A 13,003-nucleotide genomic window follows, 5' to 3' on the forward strand; every position below is an offset into this window, starting at 1 on the left:
ACTCTAAAATCAACTGAGGATTGTAGCCAGAAGAACTCATAAGTGTATATTTGTTTATATGTCATTGTTATTTTAATAGAATATTTTTTTTCTGGTTTTGAACCCAGTAATCCAAAGCACTAGGAAACCATTATAGTATTTTCCTACTATTGGAATTTCTGAAATTTATGTCTAAAAGTTATTTTCTAGATCTAGTTTAAAACATATTGGGAGAATGTGCAATATGTACTAAGTAAATGATACTCATTTTTAGACAGTAATTTTAATGTGTTGATATGGGGAGTTAGGTTACTCATTTATAAAAGTTGATTTTGCCAATATCTGCTTTTATTTTGAGTCCTGTAATTATTTGTCTCCCAATTTTTATTTTGGAAAATATCCAATCTACAGAAAACTTGAAAGAATAGTATAATGAACACCTATGTATCCTTCACCTAGGTTCACCAGTTTAGAGTCTGTCTCGTTAGTTTTACCTCTTATATCTCCCTTTCTCTCTTTTGAGAGGTTTTAGATTATTTCCAGACAATCATTAAAGTTTCACTCATAAATGCTTCAGATCATGTAACTGAAGAATAGGATGTTCTTCTGTGTCACCACATTGTAAGATCTAGCACAGTCAACAATAATGTAGCATCATCTAATATACAATCTATGTTTAAACTATCCAAAATGTGCTTTAGAATTTTTTGTAGTGTAGGATCCAAGTAAGATTCACGTATTGCATTTAGTTATCTTCTTTAGTTCTCTTTAATTTAGAATATTCTCTCACCTTTTGTTTTGCTTTTCATGACATTGAATTTTTTTTAAGAGTTCAGGCACTTTTCTTGTAGAACGTCCCACATTCTGGATTTGTCTGCATGTTTTCTTATGATTAGAATCAGTTTAAAAATTTTTGACAATCCTACACAGGTGATGTGATTGAGTCCTATAATTATGAAGTTAAATAGCAAGGCTTTGTCACCAATTTAGAAAAAAAAAAATGGCTCATAGTTGAGATAGTACCAATTGCTATTATTTTTATTTAAGATCTGTTTCCTATTTGATTTTAATTCTCAAATAATTAAATATAAAACAAAGTACCTAACAGTATGTAATATGAAAAATCAAATCAGCATAACATTTAGTGAGCTCAAAAAAAATAGTAATTTATAGCCAAATATTAAGAATTCATTTAATTATCAGCTCCAGAGAATATTAATGGTGTATTGCATTGTAGTTATACATTTAAAAATGAAAATTGCATGAATGACAATTGGTTGTTTTTCTCAACTAAATACTTTGCTTTTATTATTGAAATTATTTTAAAAATTTACATGTGTTACAACTATCCTTGACATATTATAAATCAGCCAAATAAACTAAAATGTGCATTTCAGGTGCCAGTACAAGATATCAACAACAGTGCTATATAATAAGAAATTCACTTATTGCTGGACTTTGTTACTCACTGATATTACAGGTTTTATTGTTTATTTGTGCTCAAGTTTCAGTGCTTGTATGATTTTGCATATAGCTTTGATGTTTTTTCCATTTTTCAGATCTCCACTTACCCCTGTTTTGAGTCTCACCTTTGACCAGGTGACTGCATTTGACAGAGGTGGCATTACAGTTGCACATAAAACCTTCTTGGATCCTAATGCTGTTCTGCTACCTGGATGTGACAAGTAAATTAACATGTGCTCGGTTAAAGTAATCTGAATTACCCAATTCAGATTGTAACACTAAAAGATGTTCTAAAGCAATTATTTATTTTATTGACTTATTTCATGATATAATGAGCTAGTGTCTAAAAGACTTATCAGTAACTTTTCTTGAATTTTAAAAAAAACACATTAAGCAATGAGCAGACTCTAGTTTCTGCTTTGCAGATGTAACAATTTTATTTGAAATGTAAAAACTGTTTTTAATGGATGTTTCTAAATTAAGAGTTTTGAGTGGAATCATTAAAATATTAAATATGTTTTTCGTATGAATGTTCATATGTAAGCATCTCCTTTGATGATGATAAATTGAAAACAAAAGCAATATGCTAGAGAATTGGTGGAGTGGTGGGAAGAACAAGAGTCAGAAGATTTGAGCATCTAGACCCATCTCTGCTGCTCATGATTGCCCATGAGCAGACGGGTGTCTGCTTCTTATCTGTAAATAATAAAACCCAGTATTTACTAAGTGTTGACCACAGTTCTAAATGAACTGGGTAAGGATTTATTTAATCCTCAAAACAATGATCTTAATGCCATCATTACATTGTCTTATTATTACTCCATTTTATAGAGTCAGAACTGAGGCACAGAGGGGCAGAATAATTTGCCCAGTCACACAACTAGTATATGACAGAGCCAGGGTTCTAAACCAGATTGCCTTTCTTAAGAACTGAGAGCTTAACCACTATCTAGCACTCTCTAATAGAACTTTCTGTGATGATGGAAGCATATGTTTTGACTATAGAGAACTTAAAATATGACTAATGTGACTGAGGAACTGAATTTTTAATTTTGTTTAAATTACGTTAATTTTAATTTAAATAGGTATATGTGACTTAGTGGCTATTGTATTTCTGATAGTATGTTGGTGATAGGTGAACTATCTATAAGGTCCCATCTATCTTTAATATTTTGTAATTTAACAAATTATAGCTTTCCTTAATATACAGGTGAAAAGGCTAGATGTAGAGGGAAAATCCAGAGAACCAGAAGTGGTGTCTGATGAGGTCACTCAGTCTAGCTAGACATTGCTAAACATGTCTACAAAGATGAATTCTTTGGTCTTCCTTGGTTGTTTAAACAACTCTACCCCCAATGACTGCCTTTACTATACGGGCAAGATTTGAATGTTTTGTCTTGTTCTTTATAGATAGAAAATAACTTAGCATTCTTTTTTTTTTTTTTAAAGATTTTATTTATTTGAGAGAGAGCATACATGAACGGGGAGGAGAGGGGCAAAGGGAGAGGGAGAAGCAGACACCCCACTGAGCAGGGAGTCCAACACCAGGTTTGATCCCAGAGATCATGGGGAGATCATGACCTGAGCCAGAGGCAGAAGTTTAACTGGCTGCACCACCCAGGCCCTCCTCAGCACTTTTTTTTTTATAGGCATATCCATTTATAAGAAGATTCATTTCATGTGCCACAATCTTTTCCCAAACTGCTAAATTTGCCCAGACCCTTTCCCTTCAAGTTTTAGCTAGAAGTTTAATTTTTAATTCATGTATTCCTTCTTAATTTCCCTTCCCTGGGTGCAATGAAGACTGTTTTATTGAGTGGTTTTAAGTTAGATCTAGGTCACTAAGCATAACAATATGAGACTACCCTTACTGAAAACAAACTTATTTGAAGATAATTTATATAATTTTTGGATTCCATTTGAAATTCTTTCTATACTCTAGTGTGCATTATTTGAAATCTTAATAATCATACTCTAATTTATGTCTCTCAGGGTATTGAAAAAAATACTATTACCAGTAGTCCCAGAACTAGTTTTTGTTGAATAACATGCCATATGATATATCTTAATATGTCAATGTTGAGATACATAAATTATTATACTAGTGGATTAAAGAGAGTTATAATGAAATGCATTTTATTTTATGTTGACAAAAATAATGAAATATTTTACTTTTCTTAGTTGGGAAGTTTGTGAGAGATTTCCAATTAATTTCAATGGTACCAGTCAACAGATACCTGATCAATTTGAAAAGGTGGACTTGGAGAACCATTTCCTACAGAACAAGGTCAGAATTATTTCTTGTACTTAATGAAGATATTTTATATATTGGACAGTCATTCAATACTTGGTGACTGAGTGGATTTTTTGAAGGTTTTTGAAAAGTATAAGTTATTTTACAAATGTTGGGACAACTATTATTCTTTACTTCCTGTTAATTAAGCACTTTAAAACAGAACCAATATATAGTATTCCTACTAGAAAAAATTTTCACTCGAATTCTGTTATTTAAGTGCTATTGCTTAGCATATTTTCTTTATATCTACTGTATTAATAAGTTGGAGTTGTTTTAAAAAGTCTTTAAGATAGCTGTTAAATAAGCATTTGATCTATTTGCTCTATGGGTCAATGTATTTAAGGAATAGGAGTTCTTTAGAAAACCCAACTCATTACAACCCAATCCAGAAAGTTTGTTTATTAATTTACACTTAGAAATTTATCATGCCAGTGAAGAATTTTAAACATGTCTCCAAAGAAAGAATAATTTTTTTTCCTTAGTGGCAGGGTTGTTGTCTATTTCAGCGGCCTAAGCTTTAGTGTTTAAACTCATGAAATCAAAACCAAAAGGCACCCACAAGGATGGAGATGCCCAAAGAAAGTAGGACTTCCTGTTAAATGATCTGGGCCCTTTATTTCCAAGACACAATGCAAAAGACACATTGTCCCAACCTGCTCTTTTGTAATTTCTCCATGCCTGCTCAGTTTATTATGTCAAAATGTATACTGAAAATGTTAGTTATTTTAAGGCACATGTGAATCTAAATAACATAATTATAAAAATAGAATAAAGTAAAAAATTATAGTTGACCCACGAACAAGGGAGTTAGGGGTACTGATATCTCACAGTTGGAAATCCACATACAGTTTTTTCCCACGTATAACTTTTCACTGCCCCCAAATTTAACTGCTAATAGCCTACTGTTAACCAGAAACCTCACCAATAGCATAAATAGTTGATTAACACCTATTTTGTATATTGTATGTATTATGTACTGTGTTATCGCAATAAAGTAAGCTAGAGAAAAGAAAATGTTATTGAGAAAATTATAAGAAAGAGAAAATACATTTTTAGCATTGTACTGTATCAAAGAAAATCCACATGTAAGTGGACCTGTGCAGTTCCAACCTGTGTTATTCCAGGGTCAGCTGTATTTCTAACCCTGTCATATTCTGAGCAAATTTAGAAAATAAATGCAAGTTGAATGGTACGCTAAGAATTAATGTTTATATTTATATTTTATATTCATCTCACATTAAGATTTATTTCCCATAATTCTGATCCTGTTGGCATTCCTTTTTAGGCTTTTGCTGTGACATTGTTTCCTGTTCAAAAAAACTTGTAAGCTTGTCTGTTACCTACTGAAATTCCAAATCTTCATCAGGCCTTCATTGATCTCCATCATTCTCCTCTAATATGCCCCTACTCTCAACTTTCCTTTCCAATCTTCTTTTCTTGATCTTCTTTGTACCCTGCACTACAGTTAGAGCTAAAAACTGCCGCATAACATGTTCTTCACCTGATACACTTGTACCATGGTGTGTGTTGTTCTTGGCCTAAGATATACCCCCTCCATTACCATTCCTTGCCTTTTAAGGCTTTATTCAACTTCTCCTTCCATGGAGCCGTCTCAGACCCTCCAGAAAGAATGAACCTTATATTATTGAACCTCCTTTTCATCCTTTGAAAATGTTCTTAGAGTTTGTGTTTTGGTATAGTCATTTGTTTTTGGGTCTTTCTCTTCCATTAAATTGAGAATTCTTTGGACACAGACATTATGTCTTACTCATCTTTGTATTTTTGAATTCCAGCACAGATCTTGAATGTAGGGCAGGTGCACAATACATTCTTGATGAATGATTTTTTAAAATTTGGCTACAACCTATCTTTCAAGGCTCAATATTCTCTAATATGTTCTTCATGTGTTAGCCAAGCCTGATTGTTCATTTGTTGTTTTCTGACAGTACTTCATGATTTCTGTTATTATGCTCATGTGGATCCCTTTGCCTGGAATTCAACCTCTTTGTCTTTGTTACCACCCACCAGTGTTCTTCGTCACTTTTATGCCATATTCTAACACTATCTGGCATACGGCTAGCATTCATTAAATGCTCACTGAAATTCTGCCCATCATTCTAGCTTTATCTGATTTGTGCCTGTTTCATGAAAGCTTCCTTTACCAACCTTCATCCCCAAACTGGATATGATGTTTCTGGACTCATATCTTCATTGCATCCATTCTATGTCCCTTATGACATTGAACTTGATGTTTCTCTTAAACATTTTTTGCATAATTCAAAGTCAACCAGTGTTCCAAGTGAACACATTTCAGGTCACATTGGGGAAGAAAAGGGAAAACAGTAGATTCCACTGAGAATATTGGGATCAGATCATAAAGGATCTTAACTCAATGTTAGGGATTCTGGATGTTGTTCTGTAGAAAACAAGGAGCCATTGGAAATATTCAAGCAGAGGCAGGATCTGATTTGATGTTTGTGCTAGGAAGACAACTCAGGAGTCCTTTTTTTTAATCCTTCCTGCTGGATTAGACATTGCTCAGGGCCAGAGGGCATCCTGATCATCCTTGTCATTGCTGTAATATCTACATGTTCAGAGTTAGCTAGATAGAATTGAATCCACTAGTTAATTAACTCATTCAATAGAAACCAGCTCAAAACTGAGAACAACAACAAAAAAAAGGATATCAAAGAGTTATCAGAGAAAAAGAATTCAAAGGAGGCTTCTTTTTTGATTTTATGCCAATGTAGGACTTTAAAAGATAACTATATTTTCTAAGGTTGAAAAATAAGAGAATAACAATCCAGTTATTTCACCATTATTAACTGGTTTTAATGATTCAGTGAAAATGAGAAAGCTCTCAACTTAAATAAAGTTTGTACACTATTATATTTTTAGAAAAAAATGGTTTTGAACAAAATTTCAGTCCAACAAAAATAGTAGTATAAGAAAGCAATGATTTGATAAGCTGGCTAGTAAAAAGAAGCTTTCAAAGAAAAATGGCCATCCCTTAGCTATGAAACCTTTACAATCCTTTCAGAAAAGCATCTTCAATTACATACAGAGAGGTGATCAGTGCATTGGAAATAGTAATTTAATAACCTGAAATGGAGCACTTTTCAAGAGAGATTCTAGTAGAGGTGATAGATATCTATAGGACCTTTTATTGTAGAATCTTGATGCTCATTGTGGTAAAGAAGACACTAAGAGGATTACAACAGGGGTAGAGAGAGGGAGGCAAAAGCCGATATTCTTGATGCATACGTTTTAAAATTGGCTTGAGATAGAGATATCAGTGCCCAACCCCTGACTGTTCTTTTAAATCTCTTATTGACAAGTAAAACCTTTCCTACAGAGAAAAATTTGGAACATATAATCCCTATTAGTAATGTGGGAGATAGATATAACCCTGACAATTACAACCTGTTGGCTCTTTTATCCATTTCAAAAAAAGATTTGGAATCTACTACAAAATGACAATTTGGAAAATACATCTTTCAATAGTTCTTTCTTTTTTTTTTTTTTAAAGATTTTATTTATTTATTTATTTGAGAGAGAGAGAGAGAGAAACAGCATGAGAGGGGAGAGGGTCAGAGGGAGAAGCAGGCTCCCCGCCGAGTCGGGAGCCCGATGTGGGACTCGATCCCAGGACGCCGGGACCATGACCTGAGCCGAAGGCAGTCGCTTAACCAACTGAGCCACCCAGGTGCCCAATAGTTCTTTCTTGTTACTTAAATTGGCAACATTTTTAGATTGCTTCAGTTTACGGGCAATAAAATTAAATATTTCCATGCACTGGATGAGATATAAACTTCATAGTAGTTAATATAAAAGAAAAAAAAACATTTCATGAGAAGAATAGTCTGAGTAATGCCTGGTTATGGGAAAAAAATAGCAGAAAAATGGACTCCAGTGTTTAGCAGGTAATACATTCTGCCAAAATGGAAAGGAAACATTTTGATCCTAGCCTTTTGGTATAATCAGACTTTAGCAGGATATTAGTGACAACTTTTGGTATAGAAACGGTGAGAACAATACCAAATAATGACTTTAGAATTATGGCATACTTGTTTAGAGTTATAAACTTACAACTTGTAAAGTCGGCAGTCATGGATACTCACAGAATAAATTATTCTATATATCACAAAGGAGCCTGGAAAAAAATGAACAATTTTTTACTGTCCTATTTCTTTGGAGGGCAAGTCATTGAAAAATAATGTTTTCTACAAATAATTTATGCTAGGGAAAATATAAAATTTTGATTTTAATTTTGAACCAGTTACCACTAGAATAGGATACAGAACTTTAAATAAAATCCTGAGTCCCTTCCTTACTTTTAGACCAATAGTTGGAAGCTATTTGAGGACTGCATATTTACGTCTTAGATGTTTTGCCTTGTTTGGTTGCATAATTATGTACTCACTGGTATTTTCTGCCTTTAGACTTTTCCAGTTCTTGGTCTTTGAGGTGGGTGTATTGATTAGCTATAGATTTAGGGAATGAAAACAGTAAGAATGAACATTAGGGACACGAGGAAAGAGGTTTTATAATATTTATTATAATTGCGATTTTATTTTTTTAAAGATTTCATTAGTCATTAGAGAGAGAGAGAGTGAGTGAGAGAGAACGAGCAGGGGAGAGAGTCAGAGGGAGAAGCAGACTACCTGCTGAGCAGGGAGCTGTACATGGGGCTTGACCCGAGGACCTGGAGATCATGACCTGAGCTGAAAGCAGACCATTAACCATCTGAACCACCCAGGTGCCCCTTATAGTTGTGATTTTAATTTGTGTATCAAATTTCTTAACTTGACCTTAAATTCACTATCAGAAGTGAAAAATCTTATAAAATTTCTATGTAGTAAATAAAGTAAATGATTTGTTTAGAATAAAGGGTGTGATCTGTGAGCTTCTCCTTTCAAGAAAAATTTCATTGTCTTGTGTTTTATTCCTCAGATCTGTAAGTAAAGACCATAAGTGGTTCTCTCATTATTTTGAATTTGCACAGGAATAGCGACGGCTTTCATTAGTGATTTGGAAAAAGAAAATTAAACAAGAAGTGCTAAGAGGCCCAGAGTATGCATGCATCATTTTTTGATCACTGGCAGCTTCTGTATTAATACAGTTTATTCAGACAACCAAAATCATAACTGTCATTTAAAGGGATACATATCTATCTATCTATCTATCTATCTATCTATCTATCTATCTATCTATCTATCTATCATCTATCTCCATATATATATATGTATTCAAAAGAATAAAAGAGGTTTCCTTTTTCCTAATGACCTAATGATATATGTGATGGTATGTATTTAGAGGATAGTCTCAGCATAAATGCTATCATACACATACCTGTGTGTGCATACACACATGCATGGCAGACCATGCTGCAGGTTGTCAAAGAACTTTTCTTTTATGAATTGTAATTTTCACAGTTTTTATCTTACCCACCTTCATAAATGTTTGGTCTAAAGCTAAACTATCTGATTAAACTAAAAAGGGAAAAGAAGGTGAAGTCATGAATTGAAATTTAATGGCCATTGTCAATTTTAAGTGTATCAGAACCCCAGATTTGGCAAGATTTTTTCTTTTAATGACAGGCAATGAAGCTGAGTTAGTGGGCCTGGCTGAGTCTGGTCTATGTAGAGTCACTTGGGAACTGTCCAGCAAAATATCTCTCGAAGAACAGCATGGTGTTAATACTGGGTGCCAACCCAAGACAGACACAAAGGACCCCTTCGCTCTTCACCAATAAGCCAACTGTTAAAAGATTAAACCATGTTGTGGAGATAACAAGAATTTAGGCCCTGGCAGCAGGTGCTGTACAAAGAAGCAGTTGTCAGTGTGGTTCTTCTGTCTGACTAATTCCAGTCAAAACAATCTTCTTCCCTGTTACAGAGGAGAGTTTTGAGTGTGATGGCAACTTGCAGTTAGGAGGTTGAGTGAGAGTGCTACTTTAAATGCTGAGTCCTGTGGCGGGTGGATTAGTAGAATATAGTTTATCATTGTTCAGAAACTGTGGGGGATTCCCCTCCAGAATCCAGCCACTACTGGCTAACTGGGGAATACACAAAAAACTGTAAGTCAAATCTGTTTCCGTCGTGGGGTTGCTCTGTTTTTGAAATTTTATTTTCACATACAGGAGTCATAAGATAGTTTCTTCTCTTGAGAAGTAACTATCTTCCATTGTAGAATAATTACCGAATATACTAGTGATGTCCTTTTGTTATTGCCTGATCACATTTGTAAATATTGCCTTTTAAATTATCATTTAATTTTTGTATTTTTAAGAATCAGTGGCTACTCAGCAAATATCTAGTATTAGCACAGATTTAGAATATACTTTTTAGTATTAAAAAATAATTTAAATTGTTATGAATCAATGTTATTTATTGGGTTTAAAGTATAAACTGACATATTCCCATAATCCTATGTAAGTAAATATTGATACTTAAAAATTTTCTCAGGAAAAGTGATCATATAAGTTAGTGGAATAGTTTATTAAATATGAAGTAGAATTTCTACAGGTGATGTGAATGCCTATTATTTTTACAATCACAGCTAAGTGAGAAATGCTAGAAGGTGCACAATATCTTTGATGTATGTGTGTAATCTGGTAACAAATATGGGAGGCACAGATACTGTGTCTTACCAGTTAGTCCCCTCCTGTCCATTCCCACAACTATCAATAAATTCTCAACTCATATCCCTTTATTCTTAGAAGATTGTGGGGACTCTTAACTGCTCTCCTTTGATGTCCCTATTCTACAATCCATGGTGTCTGCCCGTGTGTGTGTGTGTGTGTGTGTGTGTGTGTGTATTATTGCCTCTTCTGTTGCAAGTTTCTCTAGGGCAGGAAAAAAAATATATTTTTTAAGATATTATTTATTTATTTATTTATTTGAGAGGCAGGGAGAAAGCATAGAGGGAGAGGGAGAGGGAGAAGCAGACTCCCTGCTGAGCAGACAACCTGATGTGGGACTCTATCCCAGGACCTCGGGATCATGACCCGAGCCAAAGGCAGATGCTTAACCGACTAAGCCACCCAAGCACCCCAGGCAGGAAAAATATTTTATAATATCCCATACCACACAGTCTAGGACCTTGTGTATCAGAGCTGATGCTCAACAAATATTAACTGAATTGAATTAAATGGGACTGAGGACTCCTACTTCAAAAGAAACCTTTCAATCAGAAATATAATGTTCTAGGATAACCTGTTTTGGGTAAGTGTGTTGAAGAGGGTGGGTTTTCAGACTGTAAGTTTAAAAATGCATACTTCTTCTCATGGTATAGGTGGATCCCAATATTGTCCTTCATGCCTCTGTTTCCATCAGAAAGCGGAGCTCCTCAAGAGGGGAAGTGAGCAGTGGAAGTCAGACAGCGCCGTCGATCCTGTGGCCTGCGGCCAGTGTGTGGCTGATCACGAAGGTACGCAGCAGTGTCCGCTGTCCCGGAGGACTGCCCATGCTCCCTGCTCACAGTGCAGCGCCAGCTCCTGGTGTCCTCATGCGCACAAGCCTGCAAATGGAAGCATGAGCGAGTGTTGGCTGTCAGGCATGCTCTTCTCTGCTCCGGGTTTGTCTAGTGCAGAGGGCTTCTGTAGATCCCCATGGGAGCATTCAATTCATTTTCACATGTGCTGGTTAGTTAATACTCAGTATTTAAACTCAGCACAGAACTTCCAAACAGTCCACACACTCACTATTTTCATGAAATTTGTCTGAATATCATTTGCTTCCACTCCGTAGTCTTCATTGCTGAGCCTCATTGAGCCTGGTGGGTGAGCACCATATGACAGTGTCCGGTCTTCGTGAGGACAGTTTTAAGAGAAATCCCTGAGTATAAAATGTGAACAATGACTAACACATTTTATACCCATGTATTGACACTATTTAATTTTTTAACTTTACTACTATACTAGTGGATCTGATTTAAATTGAGAACACGTAATTGCCCACCCCTTCCCTTTTACTATTGAAATTTGTTTTGTAATTGCCACCGAATATTTATGTCTGGAAAGAGATGGTGTAGCTTGTATCTATCCTTCTTTTGTCTTCCTTTACCCCCTCACTATAGATTATTTTTGCCTCTTCTTAGCACTACTGTGGGTGCAGAGTCACTCAGGCAAGTTTGCTGCTACTTTGTTGGGGTGGGGGTGTTGCAACTATTTTCTCAAATGAAATTTGGGATTGTCCTTAACTGTTATTTTTTGATTCTCTGAGAGCTAAAAACAAACATAGAGTAATTAAGATACAAAGGCACCGAGAAATATTCATTTCATATATTAAGGCAGAATAAGTTTAGATATTTCTTCAATCTACTTCCAACTTGGAGACTCTATGAACTACGAACCCTTTTTAAGTCATATTTTGTTTCAGGCTTAATAACAATATTTGCCATTTTGTTAAACATCTGCTATATGTTAGGCATCTTCTACATATTTATTATCTCATTTAATCTTATACATTATACAGCTGAAAAAAACTGAGGCTGGTACGTAGCAGAGGAAAGATTCTTGGTCTATCTGACTTCGAAACTTACAGCTTTTCACTGTAATATAAAACGTTGCTCTCTATTTGGCCAATGTCTGAGCATAATCGAAATATTTAGTGTTAGCATTGCCACTGAACGCTTGTGTAACCTCAGGTAAGTCACACTCCGTATCTGGGCTTTAGTCTTGTTGGACCAGTTGATATGGAAAGTTCTTTTCTAGATCTCATATTCTGTAGTTCTATGGTATCTGTTTCTAGAATTCCATGATAGCAAAAAACCTGTACTTGTCTAAGATTTCCTCAAAAATAACTGAAATGCTTACTGAAAAGAAGATGGGTTTTGGAGTTAGATGCATAGGAATTAAAATGCCTTGTGTGACCTTGAGAAATTTACTTAGCTGCACTAAACCAGTGTTTCCTCCTCTCTAAAATGAAGTTAGTCATACCTATCTTGCACAGTTGCTGTGGTGACTAATAAGAAAGCATGTGTGAAGTTCAAGCGTAGTATCTCGTATACAGAAAGTGCTTAATAAATGTTCTTTTATCCTCACCCCAAGCAATTTTCTTCCTATATAGACAAGCATGTTCAAATGAGGATTCCATCCACTACTTATTAGAACCAAAATTTAAAAAAAAAATACTTTCCTAAGTTATCGTATATTTCTTTAGCACACAGCGAAAGCATGAGGAATAAAAGTTACATGCTAAAAAGAAGACAATTTTTTTAAATTTTATTTTATTATGTTATGTCAGTCATCAGACATTACAT

At 34.7% G+C, this 13,003-nt stretch overlaps 1 protein-coding gene across 1 annotated transcript in view; it reads left to right on the forward strand.

Moving 5' to 3' along the window:
• Positions 1 to 669: 669 nt before the first annotated feature.
• Positions 670 to 13,003, forward strand: part of LOC145716275 (doublecortin domain-containing protein 1-like) — a 34,423-nt gene continuing 22,089 nt past the window's right edge. The window contains exons 1-4 of the mRNA XM_081799079.1: positions 670 to 704; positions 1,539 to 1,664; positions 3,625 to 3,730; positions 11,036 to 11,170. Of these exons, the coding sequence (XP_081655205.1) occupies positions 670 to 704; positions 1,539 to 1,664; positions 3,625 to 3,730; positions 11,036 to 11,170 (402 nt within the window). The remainder of the gene's footprint in view (positions 705 to 1,538; positions 1,665 to 3,624; positions 3,731 to 11,035; positions 11,171 to 13,003) is intronic.

This window comes from Leptonychotes weddellii, chromosome 11 (assembly GCF_054177405.1).
Source record: "Leptonychotes weddellii isolate Sample4059 chromosome 11, ASM5417740v2, whole genome shotgun sequence".
NCBI lineage: Eukaryota > Metazoa > Chordata > Mammalia > Carnivora > Phocidae > Leptonychotes > Leptonychotes weddellii.